Consider the following 17,527-nt stretch of genomic DNA (forward strand, 5'->3'; position numbering starts at 1 on the left):
TGAATACCCTATATATTTCATGCTAATACTTAGTATTTTTTCAATGAACCGCATGGTATTCTAAGGCGGCTGAGCAACGGTCACTTCAATTCCAAAACAAACTTAATTTCACGAGATCGCAAAATAAACTTTTGAAATAAGCCAAAATGTCGCTAGCCGATGAGCTTTTAGCCGATCTCGAGGAAGACAATGACAATGAGCTGGAGGAGGAGGATTCGGAGATGGCCAGTGCAGAGGACGAGAGCGTAAGGAACCAAAGCAAATGTTGATCAGACCTAATGATTCCCCTCCCACAAAACAGTTGCTGGCGGAGAAGCTGGCTAAGCCGGCTCCCAATCTGATGGACGTGGATGTAACCGTGCAGTCGGTGCGGGAACTGTGCAAGCTGCGCGACTCTGAGCGCCTGAAGAACACGCTGCAGCAGATCGAGCACTATGCCAGTCGCCAGAGAACTGCAGCCGAAATGCTGGGATCCGTAGAATCCGATCCAGAGTACTGCCTCATCGTGGACGCTAATGCCATAGCTGTGGACATTGACAACGAGATCTCCATTGTGCACAAGTTCACCAAGGAGAAGTATCAGAAGCGATTCCCCGAATTGGACTCCCTGATCGTGGGTGAAATCGAGTACTTGCTGGCGGTCAAGGAGCTGGGCAACGACCTGGACCAGGTCAAAAATAACGAGAAGCTGCAGGCTATTCTCACGCAGGCCACCATTATGATTGTGTCAGTCACGGCGTCCACCACACAGGGGTAAGTTATTTGAACGGTGTAACCCAAAATAACATGTCACTGAATCCCATTCCCTTTCGCAGAACCATGCTGACACCGGCGGAGAAGGCAAAGATCGACGAGGCCTGCGAAATGGCCATCGAACTGAATAACTTCAAGTCCAAGATCTACGAGTATGTGGAAAGTCGCATGACCTTCATAGCCCCAAATCTTTCCATGATTGTTGGAGCATCGACGGCGGCTAAACTCTTGGGCATTGCTGGTGGCCTTTCCAAATTATCCAAAATGCCGGCCTGCAATGTTCAGGTGTTGGGTGCACAAAAGAAAACCCTCTCGGGCTTCTCACAAACGCAGATGTTGCCGCACACTGGCTATGTGTACTACTCACAGATTGTGCAGGATACTGCGCCAGATCTGCGACGCAAGGCAGCTCGCTTGGTGGCCGCCAAGTCCGTGCTGGCTGCTCGTGTTGATGCCTGTCATGAGAGTGTCCACGGGGAGATTGGACTGCGCTTCAAGGAGGATGTGGAAAAGAAGCTGGACAAGCTGCAGGAGCCGCCGCCGGTGAAGTTCATAAAGCCGCTGCCCAAACCCATCGAGGGAAGCAAGAAGAAGCGAGGAGGCAAACGCGTGCGCAAGATGAAGGAACGATATGCGCTGACAGAGTTCCGCAAGCAAGCGAACCGCATGAATTTCGGAGACGTAAGTTTCTGGCTTAAAAATATAATGGTTATGTATTAATCTTTGAACTTTTCTTTCAGATCGAAGAGGATGCCTACCAAGGAGATCTGGGCTATTCACGCGGCACCATCGGCAAAACTGGCACCGGCCGCATCCGATTGCCCCAGGTGGATGAGAAGACCAAGGTGCGCATTAGCAAAACGTTGCACAAGAATCTGCAGAAACAGCAGGTGTACGGCGGCAACACCACGGTCAAACGCCAAATCTCCGGAACGGCATCCAGTGTGGCCTTTACGCCACTGCAAGGTCTAGAGATTGTGAATCCGCAGGCGGCGGAGCGTTCGCAGACGGAGGCCAATGCCAAATACTTTTCAAACACATCCGGATTCATGTCAGTGGGACAGCGGACCACTTAAGAGAACAGCTCTATCCTTATTTTCTATAAAATTAAGCACTTTTATTTGGAGATTTGTCGAATGTATATTGAGTTAGGCGTAGTAAAGCTGCATAAGAGATTCGAATTGTTGTTAGCTGAGCTTGCCGACTTCCAGTTTCCGTTGAATGGCCTCCCACGAGTTGTTCAGCAGCACGGCGAGAATGCCGGCCACCGTGAACACGCCTCCGATGATGGAACAGCAATTCGTGGCGAAGTGGCCAAATGAGCTGGGAATACACAACACAACCAATAAAACTTGTAAAATTAACCATTAGCTTTGTGGCTTACTGACCTGTGTCTCTCCGCATATTTCACCATCAGTGGCGAGAGCTCGTAGCTGAAGAATATCCCCGGCATTCCGCGCTCGCGATCTGAAAGATCTTTTCGGTATCGCGTGACGGAGAATTGATTCGTGTATATGGGCTCGCCGTCGCTGTTTCCTCGCATATATAATGTGGGAACAATTTTTAAATAGTAATTGAACATTTCACTTTTGGTTTCTGCAAAAAGAGGAGAGCAGATTTTCTAGTTTACTTCATTTGTCGTTGATAAATGTATTTAATTTGGTAAGGTAATTACGAATTAAACTTCATGCTTCTAAAAACAGGTATTTCACAATTCGAACAAATGAGTATATTTTTTCCAATTTAAAAAATGAAAATGCCCCACACAACAGACCTCCGAAGTTTCCCAGAAATTCTTCGAGGAGTAAAATATAAATTAAAATGGATGCCTGTGCTTAAATAACTTAGTTTTTTTTTATTTCAGTCTTAAGTATGCTTTTTAATAATATTAATAAATAAAGAATATAAATTGATTTTAAAGCACCCGCTTTTTAGCTACCGCCCCCTATCGGCTTTCTCTAGAACGAGGCAAGCCGAGCGAAAAACAAAGTGGCAACCCTTCTATAATTTGACAGCTCACGCACACCATCACTCAGCTGCTCACACTCACACGTTTACGAATTATTCGACTAGTCGGTGCCGAAATAAATAGAAATATTTTGAATATTCCTAAAATAAACGAACCTTCTGCGAGATTCATAAGTGCGTCGGAGCAGCGGAGCTTGCTACTCAGCGGTATCAACTCATATAGAGCCGGTGAACCAGGAAAACCACGGACTTAGCGGCATGCCTCTGCCTACGAGCTCATTTTCCCAGCAGGGACCAACGTGCTTCGATAAGATGAAGACGGGCTTCATCATCGGATTCTGCGTGGGCATGGCCAGCGGTGCGGTCTTTGGCGGGTTCTCGGCGCTCAGGTTAGTTGGACTTTGCACTCGGATGCTCCACTTAGCGCTCCTCCAAAGAAGTGACGCAAGTGGAGGCCGGCAATTATGTAATTACTCCGGCTAACTAACGAACCACATTGAAATACACTTTAGATACGGACTACGCGGGCGGGAGCTGATCAACAACGTGGGCAAGACCATGGTCCAGGGCGGCGGAACCTTTGGCACCTTTATGGCCATCGGCACGGGGATTCGCTGCTGATCCTGCTGGCATTTGACTAGAGTTACTAAACAACCACAACCTTAAGCCCTACTCCAATCTTGTTTAAATTACGCTAAGTTATTGCAATAGAGATGTTACAGAATTACGAGTCCGTGTTTGTGTTCACTACTCACCAGCCACGTCGACTCGTAGTCCATCCAAGGGATGCGTCTTGGCGAACTCTATCTTCTCGCCGAACGATAGGTGATTGATTGTGTGCGATAGCTTCACATTGCTGAACTGAAAGTCATGGATGTGGAACTGGCGGATGGAGAAGCTCTTGCCGGGCGCAAAGTGAAAGCTGCCGGCCATTCGATTCACTTCCAGGTGACCCTGGATGCGACAGCCCTCCTTGAAGGCGTCCTCGTCGCTGCGTTTGTACTTGCCCTTACATTGCTCGATCTTGTCCACGGCCACGGTCCATTTGCGCAGCCGGTAGGCGTCGAGAACATCCTCGCACGTGTTGCAGCAGCTAGATAGGATGGTAGTTGGTATTAAAAGGGGGAGATTAGAAAGCCATTGCTATAATTAGCTCTAGATACAGATATCTCCTTAGATAAATCTTGTCAGCGAAAATAGGTGGAACTAATGGTTGAACTTAGAAGCTGTTCACTATCTTACTGAGTAGCATTGTGCTCCGCTCCGTAACAACTGCCGCAAGTGACATTCTTATTGGGCGGCGAAACTGCAACGATTTCCTTGATGGGCGTCTCCTTGAGGGGCTCGCCATTGAGATCCAGCCGGTGCTTAAAGACGTCGTGGTCCACCCTCAAGTGTGTGTCGCCAGATGAATCCATTGCGTCCAATGAGATGTAGTTGCACGCCAGATTATGCAGTGTCACGTCCAGATTTATTCTCAACTTGTGATCACGAGTGGTGTCCACGAAGAGCTCTTCATTTAGGGTTGGCTGCATGTAGTTGAGGACCTCGAGGAAGATCAGTAGGCTTATGATGCTGGTACTGATAATTGTAACTGAAAATCAGAGAAAAGCCGGTTGTTTGGGTTCCTTAACGCCACAATCAATTGTACACCTGCACCCACCTGCGGCGCCGCCCACTGTGCGAACGCTGAAGTCATCCAGTGTGCGGGGATAGGCGTCCAGGCGACGCAGCACGTCGGCGAACTTCATCGTGAACACGTAAAAGGAACAAAACAGACGAAATGCAGACGTAAACAATAAATATTACATCGTTTTTGCACAAGACAGGTGACGTGTTGAAATTGGCGTTGCCAGTACGCCGCAATGGTACGGCCAAACAGATGTTCGCTGTGGTTCGGTTCGATTGACTGTTATCGTATCCGTATCTACATGCCAGCTCTTACTTTACATGTCGCATTTTACATGTTAAAAATCGGGCGAGATGCAGTAATTGTAGATAAGTATGCAGTTTTAAAAATAAATGGGCCACATCAAGAAATCTTAAAACTATTTTATCCGTTTATAAGAGGTAAATGCCATTGACACAATATAAAACGCTTATTTAAGTGCTTATCTTATTAACATAGAAACTTATGATTAGATCTTACATTGCATTACAATAGCAACATGCATGCCAATTATTACATTTCAAAAAAATACAATTTAAAATTATAAAGGTTATAAAAATGTTTTTATTTTAAGCAAAGTTTTGCTGAAACTGCATGATTATTTAATGTTAAAATTTAGCTCTTATAGTTCCCAAAATTTGATTCGTCTGGTGGTATTGATTTTGATACACACTTTACATTTACTGTTTATTAACGAATACAAAATACCCTCACTGACTATAAGCAATGATTTAAAAAAATCCAATGTCAAGCCTTACATTTATATAAGCTTTAACTTTTACTTAGGCGATTTTTTGATTTCATCCTTCATTAGCCGGAGCTTTACCCCATTGATTGCGCATACGCCGCGTTGGCCCGGCGACAATTAGGACCTCCGCTTGGCCGTCCTTTCCCATGGCCACGAATAATGTTTAATAGTGTTGTCATGTCTTGGGGTTGTGGTTGTGCATACATTAGGCCGCCATTGCCCACCATCGGCAATAACACCACCCCCCCACTCAGACGCCTTAACCCACTGCTGCTGCTGTGGTCCAGGAGACCGCGTCTAATTTTATAATACATGTTAAACAGATGAAAGGTTAATTGAAAGGAACCACAAGTTTCGACAGCCCGCGCAGCTAATGCTTAGCTTTTAGGGGTTGCAACCCCCACACCCCACAAACCCCTTTCAAAGAAGCGGACTAATAGAAGACCGTGGTTTATCCCCGGGGATTTTGGTTAAAGTTAAAAGTTTTCGCCTAAATATAAATCACCAAATGGCTTTTCGCCCGACTGATTGAAGGTCCATGAACCCAGCATCCATGTAGGGTCACAAATAATTGTATGTAGGTGTAGAACATACCGCGACTTTGTGTAATTACCAATTAAGCTCAAGTTCCCGATGCTTTCTCATTTTCCTGGCCACTCTACAGTTTCCTTTGTCATTTCTTTCGCCGACTTCACTTTTTTTTTGCAATTACCTGGACAAGAAATCTGTAAAATCAGGCAAGGCAGCAGATGACAAAGATTAGCCAGCGGTAATTTTACACTTTTTTTACTTTCTAAATTAAAGTAAATGGATTGGAAAGGGTATGGAATAGAGCATCACGCTTTGGATCTGGGAAAGTTCATAAAAAAGTGGAAGTGTCAGTTTTAACAATGTGTAACTGTATGTATAAATATGTAAATATGTAAATATGTGAATATGTAATATGTAATATGTATGTATAAATAATAAACAATGATACCATGGATTTTTAATATATAACAGCTTGACTTTGACCTTACACATTTTCAAATAAAGTTTTTTTTATTTAGGCCTTAAGCAAAATTTAAAAGTGACATATACTTCGAGATATAAACTCAATTTTTGAATCTATCCTTTCTAAAAAATTGCCACAAAGTTCTTAGTCCTTTTATGGGTCACTTTTAAATTGGATTTGAAAATGTCTCAAAAATATTTATCCCTTGGCTTCGCCGACTGACAAGTTCATAGCCCTTTTTCCTAGTATATCCTCTTATATTTGCGCAACTTATGGCCACAGGGCATTCGGGTTTTCTGCCATGGCCATTTCCCTCGACCACGCCCACTCTTATCTCCCGCTAATTTGCATTTCTAACCATTTCGCTCTAGCCAATTCGCGTCATTTCTTATTTGAAACAATGAGCCCAACATCAGCCAGAACAAATAGCGGAGAAGGAGTCATTGTGCTACGGCTTTGCCGGCAATAAAAGACTCCGGAGACAAAAGAACCGGGCTAAAAAAAAAGAGCGAGAAGAGAGCGTGTCAAGAAACTTGGAACCCGGAGCCGGAGAATGGGTAAAGAAAGCCAGAAGAGAAGTTGGCGTAAAGCAGCTTAAACAATCAGGACTGCCTAATGGATATTGACACTTTAATGCCCTGGCCACCAACCCAGGCTCTGATTCCGATTTCGAATACGCACTGCGAAAAAACCATCTTCATTATTTAAATTTAAATGCAAGGCACATAGATACACAATTAGGTACATATTAATCTACTGACACGCTAACTCAAATTCACTTTTTCCTTCCCATAGTCAAGGAAGTGCTATTATTCATAATAATATTCAAGAGGAACTTGCTTTTTGTACTTACTTACGTATCTATAGTATAAATAGATAGCACTATCACATTTTGAAGTAAATTAAAAAACTAAATGAAATAAACAATTATAAGACGCTTTAAGATTTATTGTAAACTATATTTTGAAATGCAAGTGAAAATTTAATTAGCTCATACTAAATCAAACTAAAAGGGCGCAATTTTCCCTCCGTGTAGATTTCAAATTGATATTGGATTGGGGGAATCCCCGCGCGGGAGGCTGTATCCATCCGTGCAGATGTCCTGCTCTAATTCGGTTCGGTTTTCAGCTCGCCGTGGCACAAACATATATTTTTTTTTTTTTGCCTGGGCCGCATTCTTTGCTTTAAACAAAATTGCAGTGCCGAAATTAATTATAGAGCCGCCGCAGCCGAGCCATATTTAATTAAACGTGGACATTTTCAACTTGGAACAGCCGAGCGAACCACTGAGCCACCCAAAAAAGGACGTGGAGCCAAAAGGCGTAATTAATTAGTGGAGACGTGCCAAATAATTGCGGCAGAAGTAAGTTTTTTCCTTTTTCGGGCGACTCCTTTATAATTTCGCTGGTCAAGGAATGTTTCAATTACGTGTATTGCTGATGGGCGATTGGGTTTGGGGGTTTTTTGGGAGCTGAGAGCTGCGAGCTGCTTCCTGCGGCAGGACTAAACTTTTCTGCCATCGGGCCAGGTGGGAATTAATTAAATTAGCAGGCGTCATTTTGGAAAAGCGTCGCGCAAAGACTTAAAATATTCGGCGACTCGTGCTCCGGTCTCCTGTCACTCAAATCGGCCATCAAATTTGGTGCTTTGCCACCCGAAAATTGCTATAAATGGGCTGTGAAAATTCACATACATAAAGTCCACATCCGTTGGCTGAATAACCAAAAAATGTCATTTCCGACAAATTAGTTCAGTCTGTACTAACTGGGCCACGAACTCCTGCATTGGACAATTTCAAATAGTTGGCCATTCGTTTTAAGCATATTTACTGGTTTAGAATGCCAAATCCTTTCTGCCGACAAAAGTTTCGAAAGCGTTTCGAAATCGTTCGCTCTTCATTTGGCATTATTGATGCAAATCGGTTACTTGTCACTTATGAACATCCATATTGATTTTCATCGCTCGTTACTTTTAATTGTCGCGCCTATTAATTGCATTGCAATGTGTTATAATTAGGGGCGCATTACGAACAATAGGACTCACACTTAATCGACATCTTTAATGAGGATGCAAAGGGGTTGTAAATGTAATATGCAAATTTAAAATGATGGCAACGAGTTTCCGCTTAAAAGAATATAAAGTAATTCATAAAATATTGAGAACATGTCAAATTTTTAGGCATTTACAAGCATTTGTGCTGGAAATAGTTTTAAATCTTTAAATCCAATTTATTTAAAATACATACACTTATTGAACAACAATTCAAAGCATTAATATAAAACTTAAAAGAAATCATAGAAAATGTTGAGCTTTACTTTCAGAGAAATATTTTTTAAAAAAGATTATCCAACATTTTGAATATGTATCAACTTTCACTTTTTACTTCAACTAAATATTGAAATATTAAACGATTTCTGAAATATAATACAGTGGAGGTGAAATCGTTTAGATATGCATATATTTTTTATACATATAAGCACCAATAAGTTCTACCAGATAAAAAGTAATTAAATACTTTAACTGCATTGTATAGGATATAGCAATTTTTGTGGAATAATTGAAACGCTTTTATGGGTGCGAAAAAAATGCGTTACTTTTGCATATTGACCGCGCTCTGCTTTTCAAGTCCGTGTGGAAATCGGTTTTGTACAATCCTTTCGCCCACTGCAATCCGTGTTGCACTTTAACCATTTTGTGGGCTGTGCCGCGACAATGGGCTCTTTATGCAGACCTTTCGGGGTGAGAAATAGATGAATGGGCGCCAACCTTTAACCCCATTGTGTGCGGCCGTCCATTTTTCGCCTATTTTTGTTTGTTTTCTGCGTGAAAATGTTGTATGTTATTTTCTTTTTTTTTTCGCATTCTTTGCATTTTGCGAACTCGCGGGTCACGTCAACGGAAAGTGCACACTTTTGTTGTCACTGCCTGCCGCCGACCGGCAACATGAAAAATTATTTACATAAATATCCGCGCTGTCAATTGTGTGTTGTGGCATGTAAAGTGACAGTAGCAGCGCAAAATGGCGTCTCTGCCACCGCCACTGCCTCTGTCGCTGCCGCTGCCTCAGTCGACGTCGTTGCCGTACGTGACTGCACACTTTTTTCGCCACTCGCCGCCGCCCGCCCCCCGAAATGTGGGCGGGGCTATCAAATGCAAATGCATTCTGCATTCGGTGCACTAAGAGAAACGATTATTGCTAACATGATTTATAAGTTAATCAAAATCTTGATAACTTTTATAGGAAAAGATATTTCAAAATGGCTTATATATATATTATATATATTTTACTATTTTTTTTAAAATATTTAATGTAGTATACTTTTAGACAGCTTTATAGACTATCTTTTAGCTTAGGTGTCAGTTTCCTAAGGATTGGCGAAGTTAACATACAAACACCATAGTAATTTTGTTTTTGGTATTTAAAAAATAATATTTTATTAAACATAACGAGATTAACGAGATTCTTGTAGGAGTAGTTGAAATATTGTATAAGACCAACAAAATTTTGTAATTTAATTTAATCTGAATAAGTGTGCTTGTAATTCATACTAAACTTCTATTAAGTCATAGTTTCTCAACGTCTGTTTGTTATTGTTATTATCAAGTGGTACACCAAGCTTAACAATAATTCCAATAAAGTGTGCATTTTGGTGACATTTTTTCTCCCTGTGTGCTTGAATGATGGGCGATCAGGAGGCTATGCGGTGCGAAGGGAGAATGCGGTGTGTCAGTGGCGGTCAGACGTCAACGTTATGGCTGCCAAAGTTTTCAATTTTCCACTTAATTGCTTTCAATTAAGCAAAGAGTCCTCTTTAGTCCCCCACATGCACTGTGAACTCAACTCAACTCAACTCAACTCGACTCGACTCTGCTCTGCTCCGCTCCGCTCGAATCCTCGACTCAAGCCCCACTGTCCCCACGTTTGTTTGTGTGCGTGTGTGTCTCGTTATGTCCGTTCAATTAAATTACACACTAAAGCGCTGCGCTGCCGCTGAGTCCTGCAAGTCCTGAAAGTCCCGCCCGTCCGTCAGCCCGGTCAGTCAGTCAGTCAGTCAGTCAGTCATTCCATCCATCCGTCCAGTCCATCCAGCTCGTGTCACAACCCCTGGAAAGGACCTCGCCGCATTGTTATCATTGTCAAGAAGCTGCAGCACGGCCTTTGCTGCGATTGCCGCAAAAACATGCTTCGCATCGGGAGGGACACAGTGGGCCTAAAAAGTTGATAAGCTGATTAAACATAAATATATTAAATACTATGTAATTTAAGTTCAATTATCAATCCTTATCAATGATGCTCCCTATTATAATGTCGAACAAAGTAACAAAGTATTACTTTTAATTCCAATCTTAAATCAGCCAAATATTTATTAAATTTAACTCTAAAATTACAGGCTCTTGGTAATTGATAGGAGTATATAAAATTATTAAATATCAAATCCAAGTATTCAAGTATCCAAGTATTGTTATGTCATATATATAATTTTTTTAGTATTTTGAATTTCTGTTTGCTTGTTTTTTAACATACTTGTGATGTGAGTGATCCAAAGTTTCAAATTAGGAAAATGCATCCAATTGTATTATCTAATTTTCGTTCCCAGTTGTGCGTGACTGGTTTTCCCATTTGACTGTATGAACTCCCTCAATTAGTCGCCTTCTGATCGAGTTACGAATTGAAGAATAAACATTAAGGCGAAGCAAGGCCATAATCGTTAGCTTTCCTTTGCCCAAATCGTTTGTTGACCTATCCAATCCACTGTGCACCCGCACGGTTTTGGCCCTTTGAGTTTGTTGTTTGTTTGTTTGTTTGTGTTTGTTTGTTGCCTGCTGGCCAGGGATGCGATGTTGCGTGTTTTTGACAGTAAGCGGGGCTTGTGGGCGCCTTGATTGTTGCACTTGCACCGCCATAGCGCGGGGCCAAAGGTCACCGGAGAGGAAGCGAGATGCGAGCAAACAAATGAACAAATAAACAAGCACAGCCACGTTAGCCCGCTCCAAAAGCGAACCACTGCCGAGCTCCTGGCTCCTGGCTCCTTTGAGCCGGCCATCTCCCATTGCGCAATATGCAAAGGAGCGTGTAATGCTACCGTCTGCACTCCCCAAATGAACCACCCTATTTTTCTCTTAGTGTACAGAAGCGGTCACAAAGTGATGGTTAATTGCTTTGAAAGATCCCTTTAACTTTTGGCTAGAAATTATCGAGTCTCTGTAGAATAAACAGGTTAGACAGATTAAAACTAAAAGATATCTAATAATTAAATAAATTTTCATGAATTTCCTTACATTTTCATACCTAAATACAATGTAATATTTTTATTGTTAGCCATCTTAAAAAAAGATACATTTTTAAAGCTCCTTTTATTTAGCACCACTATAATTTTGACCACAGCTGTCTGTGAGATGTACTTAACAACAAGTGCTGCATGCGGTTGGCTAATGCTGGGGAAAATCTCATCCTTGCCACCCCACAACTGACCATGTTGCACCGTCCAATGGGGGTCCGAAAAACAATCGCAAACAACCCAAAAGCACACTGAAAAACAGCCAAACTCTCACACGCAATCAGTCACACAGATACACACAGGTGGAGATTTCGGCGCCTTTGCAAAGGGGCAAAAGGATATTTTAATTACATTTACGCAAAATTGCAAAATTGAATAAAGCCATGGTCAGGTGGGTGAAAGTGTGTATGGTTGGATAGCGTTGAGTGAATGGAGGGCGAATCCTTTAAGCTGCAATGTAAACAAGTGAAAAGCATTACTAAGACAGCAGGAAATCTGTTTAAGGTTATTAAACAACCATGACGGGCACTGGATGCATTTCATTTTGCCAACCCCCCCCATCACCCGCATTGCATGTAATTACACTCCAGTAAATTGCGCATTTGCTGCGTTGTGAATCTGGGGTTGTGGCAGGACCGGAATCTGGTCAAGTGTGGATAAGTCCCGAACAATGGGCGATTGCTCCACTAGGATTGATTTGGGGGGAATGCGAAAGTAACACTCAGAACGCAGCCTACACAAACTTAAGCATTCCCTTTGAAAATGGAGTCCTTGTGATTGGAAATGGGGGGGGTGGGTTGTCTGCAGCGGATTAACTCGCATTACAAAGGGATATTAAATTAACTGTCAGAATAATTTCAAATTAAACAACCATAAATAACAATTGACTTAATCTGAAAACCATTTTTTTATTTTATTCTCTACCATAAATGTATATCAAATCATATAAGTTGTAATGTTTTATTGCACGCTTTAAGTATCTATGGACTCTTATTTTTGATTAAATATTTACAACATATTCATAGGAAAATATAAAGTACAACCACAGCTTTTAAAACGAATTAGAAATTCATGTTTACGGCTAATAAATCAAATCACATTCTATTCGCCCCTTATCTACTTCAACTCGCAATCTTCTGTTGCGAACTAGTGGAACTATAAATCCGTTGGCAAATTTGATTTCGGCCCATTTCGTTGGCCGCGTAGGTAGGACACATTTCAGCACTTACCGCTGGTCGGAGGGGGCCTTTTTGGCCAAAACCCACTTCCCACTTCAGGGCCACCTACATGCGGCGCAGCAGTTGGCCAGGTCCACAGAAACCAATATGAAGTGAATTGGAAACCCGTGCCGTTTGAGCCTAAACAGAGAAAAATATGTCGTAAAAGGTAAATAGTAAAATTCGCTTAAATATTAAACAAACCATAATTCTATAATCTAAAACTTTTATGATTCTAAACTTATTCTATTCATTCTTGAATTTTTTATTGTAAAGATCGTAAGTTATTTCTTCGATTATTTTCTTCATATGAGTGACCCATTTTGCCAAGCGTGTTCTACAATAAAAGCTCACAATTGAATTTACTAATTTTTTTCAGTGTAGAAAACTGAAGCTCACTAAGGCTGTAAGCCTAATCGAACACGTTTCATATGACTGCGGCGCTAAAGATTACATTTTAATCTCTCTCCATAGCCGTCTCTTTCTTTCGCCGCTCGCCCTCTCTTTCTTCATCGTTCTGTACCTAGCATGGCAACTAATCAATGCCCCGTCCCCCACTTGATTTTAACTTGCTTGTAATTGGGCAGCGATAGAGAGATTCGACCGTCGACGACAGCCAGGCGATAAATGTCCGAAAAATTCTAGCCGCGTACAATTGTCCTCTCTCTTCCCCCCCCACATATGCTGTCCCTTTCTATGTGTGCTGTCCGCCGGTGTGAAATTACCGTTTAATGAAAAAGACTCCAACAGCTTCCCCCACGAAATAGGAAGGAATCGCATACGAAAATAAACAGTGAATAGTATATGTGACCATGTGCGCAGTCAGAAAAATTCAATGGGTACCAGATAGTGCGGATAAATAAGAGTATTAGAAATATGCTATATTTCCGTCATTCTGTCCGTATGAACTTCGAGATCTCGGGAACTGGAAAAGCTAGAACGTTGAGATAAAACTGACAGATTCTAGTGAAATTCACATTCTTTATAAACATTTTGATTAGTTTTATTTTACTACTACTAGCTTGTTTTAGCTCAGTAACGGGTATCTGATAGTCGAGAAAATCGAACGTAGCAATCTCTTATTCTTAAACAAATTTGTTGAAACTTCAGTAATTCCATATCTTAAGGAAGTCCAATTACAAAAGATGTTGCATTTTAATTAAAATATTTTAGCTTTTCTCTCAGTGTGATTCTTACAATCAGCGATATCTGTATCTGCCGCCTGGTCCGATAAAGTTATGCAACATTCTTGAGGGGTCCGATTTTCCGACGCCCCTGGTCATGATTTCGGCCATAGTCGCTGTAGTCGGCATCAGAATTCGCATAGGAATCCGAATCAGAATCGGTGAGCGCGCGTAGGTAGTTAGATATTTTCTGCTGAAATGCGGGAAATTGCCACCGCTTCAAACTCACATACATACAAGCGCAGCACGTGACTGGGTGAAATAAAATGTGAAGCCATCAGCGGATGGATGCGGATGCCCGAGGTTCAGTTGGTCGGTTCGTTTTGGTTTGCAGTTACAGATACGTATAGCACCGCGAAAGATACATACATGACGATACAACATCTTATTAGTTTTTAGTGGCGCGTTGTTGGCTGCTAGATGGTTCAAACATCCGACTGCAGTTGCAGTAGCAGAATTTGCATACCCGTCGGGCCAATATACCGACTACAGGCTACCGTTGACATCTTATTGCATTCCGCAGTGTCACTGGCTTTATTGCTTTTTGGCCGGAACTGCACTCAACTTTGGGTTCTGTCATCACAAGTATTTTATAGTTACTACTTCTATAATTACCTTATTTTATGTCACACCTTAATAACTTATCATTGTTCAATATTTTTGGCAAATGACTTGAAATATTAGATGTTTTACCTATAACGAAACTATCCATAGTCTAAATCATGTACTATTTATCGCAAATGAGTACTTTATTTTAGAAGGTTACAAATTTAAACTTTAGATCATCAAATAATTTTCAAAAAGACAGGCTTAATCGCTTTACTTGAGTTTGGCGATTATTGTCATTACTTTAAGATCGTGCTATCATATTTCAAATAACGATTGGCCATATAACCTTCCTGATTATTCAGACCTTTTAACCGGCTACTGAGAGCTAACCCCTTGCAATTGCATTACCGACTTTGCTGGCCAAAAAAGAAAACCCTATTAACCTTTGCAACTCGCTATGTTAACTAGAAACGGCGGGGGGCACTGATATTGGGCACTGCAGTGGTAATGGGCACTTCCTCATATCATCCTGCTGTTGCTGCTGCGATTGGTGTTGCTTTTATTGCAGCTGCCTTCGGCTGAAACTCCGGTCGCACTTTGCACAATTTACGTGCACATAAATTACCATTAATTAAATATTTCTGCGCTAATGCCATCCGAGTGGCGAGCGGTGAGCGGCCTCCCTTTACCCGGTAATCACGGCGACTTTTGGTTATTCCAGGGGACTGAGAAGTGGTGGACTCCTTTAAACCGACAAGTGACACAGAACGAGAGATCCGACTAGGCACTGGGAGAAAAATATACACCTTTGTGCTTAAAACTTTTTTTATTATTAAAAAATGTGTAACTTATTAAATATCTATAATTAAATAGGAAAAATGATTAACTTAATATAACATTTATATGATTAAACTTTACATTCCATAAAATGGGTTTAAATGCTGAAAAGCAGTTGGATTTATACATCAACTTTTTATTCCGCAAGCAAGTCATTCATAGAACATTAATACAATTATGACATACTTATTTCGTTAATATTTTTCTCTCTGTCGAACCTCAAGCCAATACAATACTAAGGACGTTCATTAGGCATAATGTACCGGAGCAGTCGTATAAAGAGGGTTCCCCCCGCCGCTCCCTTTTTGCATATGACAAACGCGCAGGCGCGTGGCCCCAACGAGATTTCAGGCTACCAGCTCCTCGGGGCCTTTAAATTTATGGAATTATGAATAATATTTTAAGAGGGCCGCGAGGACGGCCACCGGGCACTGAAACTTGAACTTAAGCGCGACTGTCCAACTCCAGTGGAAGTTGAAGTTGGAGTTGAAGTTGAAGTTGGGTTAGTTCTGCTGGCTGATTGCCCGCGACGGTGACGAATCGATTGATGTCTCGCTTTGAGTTATCACGTCGCTTGTCTTCGGCAACTTTTAACAAGGCCTTATCCCTTACGCACACTGAGCGAAAAATGTGGCTATTAATTGCAACGATTGATTTATTGCAATGTCTTTGCTAATACCAAACATCTTGGCTACGTAATTAGTTTAATTATAAAATTAAATTAAATACAAAAAATGTTTTAAAGCTCTTAAACATTTTTTATAATAAATTTAGCTATGACAAATAGTTTTTATAACTGCATTTTAAATTAATTAACTTCTTTCTTCTTAACTGCTGTCTATTTTAGAACTTTTTATAGAATGAGTACAAATTAAATAATTCACAAAGCCTTTCTTAACTGGTATTATATTGTTGAGATTTTATTGAGATATTATATTATTAACATTAAGATTGTAAATTGATTTGTTTTTTTCGAGTGCATTCACATATGCCCACATAGATTCCATATCTGTTCTTGTCGTGCGCTGCATTTTTGATGAAAATCACTTATAATCCCATCAACATTCCCCATCTCGCTCTCCAATTGAAAGTTAATGTCTTGTCTTCAATGGGATTGGGATGGGGATTGGGATTGGGATTGGGGCTGTGAGTTTTGGGAGTCCCTAGAGGGGGAGTTATGAGTCGGGAGGCCCGAAACTTCCAATTGTGTTTGCGTTGGCTCGTCGTCCGTGGCTTTTTATTGATGATGTCTTTGTTTATTTGTTGTTCTCATGTTGTCGCATTGTTTGTTGTTGCTGCTGTTGTTCTTGTTGGACGCGCTTCAGCAATTTGTTGTTAAATATATCAAATCAAAAAAGGAAGAAGAAAGCGAGACAAGCAAAGCCAACGCAAACACATCAAACGGCAATGCCAAGGCAGGCAGCGAGCTCTAAATAATTACCAAACAACATCCGGTGCTCCGTTACGGAGGACATCGAGGGGCATGCCCCCGGATTTTTCCCTTCGATTCTCCCGCTCGTCTAGAGGTGACAAAGTGCTTCACTTAATATCGCATGACGCTTCCAATGATGGCATCGCGCGAAAGAACTCAGATGATTCTTCTTTCGGTATTATAAACACATTTACTCGAACGAGCGTTGGGCGAAGAAAGGGGGAGAATTCTTCTAGCCGAAAGGGATTAGGGGCATGTTTAGTGGCAGCAGATGGGAAAGGAAATTAGGTTGGGCTTAAATAAACTCGATACTCGAAGCAAGTTATGTGATCAGGCTATTGAGTTGATAGGATAATAATCATGTATTTATAACTATACAGTCTTGGATTCTAAGTTTAAAATCAGTTTAATTAAGGGGACAACCAGGAAATTCTGCTTTTAGAAACTATAACATTAAATCGATCATTTTATGATTATTAGCTAATATCCTAAGACAAAAAATATAATTTATAATAAAGCTATTTGAATAATCACCATTCTAGTTGTACAAGAAGTTTTTCTTTACTTAAAGCCAAAGATTAAATATCATTATGTAATTGATGCCAATACTATTTCTTAACCACATAAAAAAGTATTTTTTACACTCCTAATGAGTTTGAAAAATAATCGTATTCCTGCTAGATAAGGCTGTAAAATATTCTGCAGTTTCATAATAAATATTTTTGTTCATTTCCCTATGACCACAACATTAACTATTGTTATAAGACCATAAATCTCTAACCAAGCTTGTAAACATTTATCTACACCATATATCATCGTGTCGTGCATTTGTCATAATCTTCAGATCGTAAGGCAGTACGCTTTTGTAATTGCCTTCACTAATTTACGACTAATCGC

At 41.0% G+C, this 17,527-nt stretch overlaps 3 protein-coding genes across 3 annotated transcripts, besides 1 other annotated feature; 2 read left to right on the top strand and 1 right to left on the bottom strand.

The window, feature by feature from the left end:
- Positions 1-76: 76 nt before the first annotated feature.
- Prp31 (Pre-mRNA processing factor 31) lies at positions 77-2,115 on the top strand. Its single transcript, NM_140499.3, has 4 exons — positions 77-245; positions 302-753; positions 816-1,434; positions 1,494-2,115. Exons 1-4 carry the CDS (start codon positions 147-149, stop codon positions 1,827-1,829), a joined length of 1,506 nt encoding a protein of 501 aa, NP_648756.1. The 5' UTR covers positions 77-146; the 3' UTR covers positions 1,830-2,115.
- CG7011 (uncharacterized protein) lies at positions 1,853-4,605 on the bottom strand. Its single transcript, NM_140501.3, has 5 exons — positions 4,385-4,605; positions 3,964-4,315; positions 3,477-3,814; positions 2,142-2,349; positions 1,853-2,076 (listed from the first exon to the last, which is right to left on the bottom strand). The coding sequence occupies exons 1-5, from the start codon at positions 4,470-4,472 to the stop codon at positions 1,941-1,943; spliced, it is 1,122 nt and encodes a 373-aa protein (NP_648758.1). The 5' UTR covers positions 4,473-4,605; the 3' UTR covers positions 1,853-1,940.
- On the top strand, positions 2,794-3,447 carry CG6878 (uncharacterized protein). The gene is made up of 2 exons (NM_140500.3): positions 2,794-3,110; positions 3,234-3,447. Exons 1-2 carry the CDS (start codon positions 2,980-2,982, stop codon positions 3,340-3,342), a joined length of 240 nt encoding a protein of 79 aa, NP_648757.1. The 5' UTR covers positions 2,794-2,979; the 3' UTR covers positions 3,343-3,447.
- An 8,900-nt stretch (positions 4,606-13,505) lies between the features above and the next one.
- Positions 13,506-13,708: a mobile genetic element.
- Positions 13,709-17,527: the final 3,819 nt, after the last annotated feature.

The sequence above is a fragment of the Drosophila melanogaster genome, chromosome 3L (assembly GCF_000001215.4).
Source record: "Drosophila melanogaster chromosome 3L".
Classification (NCBI taxonomy): domain Eukaryota; kingdom Metazoa; phylum Arthropoda; class Insecta; order Diptera; family Drosophilidae; genus Drosophila; species Drosophila melanogaster.

Bases quoted from the DNA above. Each gene is read 5' to 3' on its own strand.
- Prp31 (NM_140499.3), top strand. From the start codon at position 147: ATGTCGCTAGCCGATGAGCTTTTAGCCGATCTCGAGGAAGACAATGAC. The intron at 754-815 runs GTAAGTTATTTG...TCCCTTTCGCAG, and splicing joins ACGGCGTCCACCACACAGGG to AACCATGCTGACACCGGCGG. The intron at 1,435-1,493 runs GTAAGTTTCTGG...CTTTTCTTTCAG, and splicing joins ACCGCATGAATTTCGGAGAC to ATCGAAGAGGATGCCTACCA.
- CG6878 (NM_140500.3), top strand. From the start codon at position 2,980: ATGCCTCTGCCTACGAGCTCATTTTCCCAGCAGGGACCAACGTGCTTC. The intron at 3,111-3,233 runs GTTAGTTGGACT...AATACACTTTAG, and splicing joins GGCGGGTTCTCGGCGCTCAG to ATACGGACTACGCGGGCGGG.
- CG7011 (NM_140501.3), bottom strand. From the start codon at position 4,472: ATGAAGTTCGCCGACGTGCTGCGTCGCCTGGACGCCTATCCCCGCACA. The intron at 4,316-4,384 runs GTGGGTGCAGGT...TCTGATTTTCAG, and splicing joins CACAGTGGGCGGCGCCGCAG to TTACAATTATCAGTACCAGC. The intron at 2,350-3,476 runs GTGAGTAGTGAA...CTCTTTTTGCAG, and splicing joins ACTACGAGTCGACGTGGCTG to AAACCAAAAGTGAAATGTTC.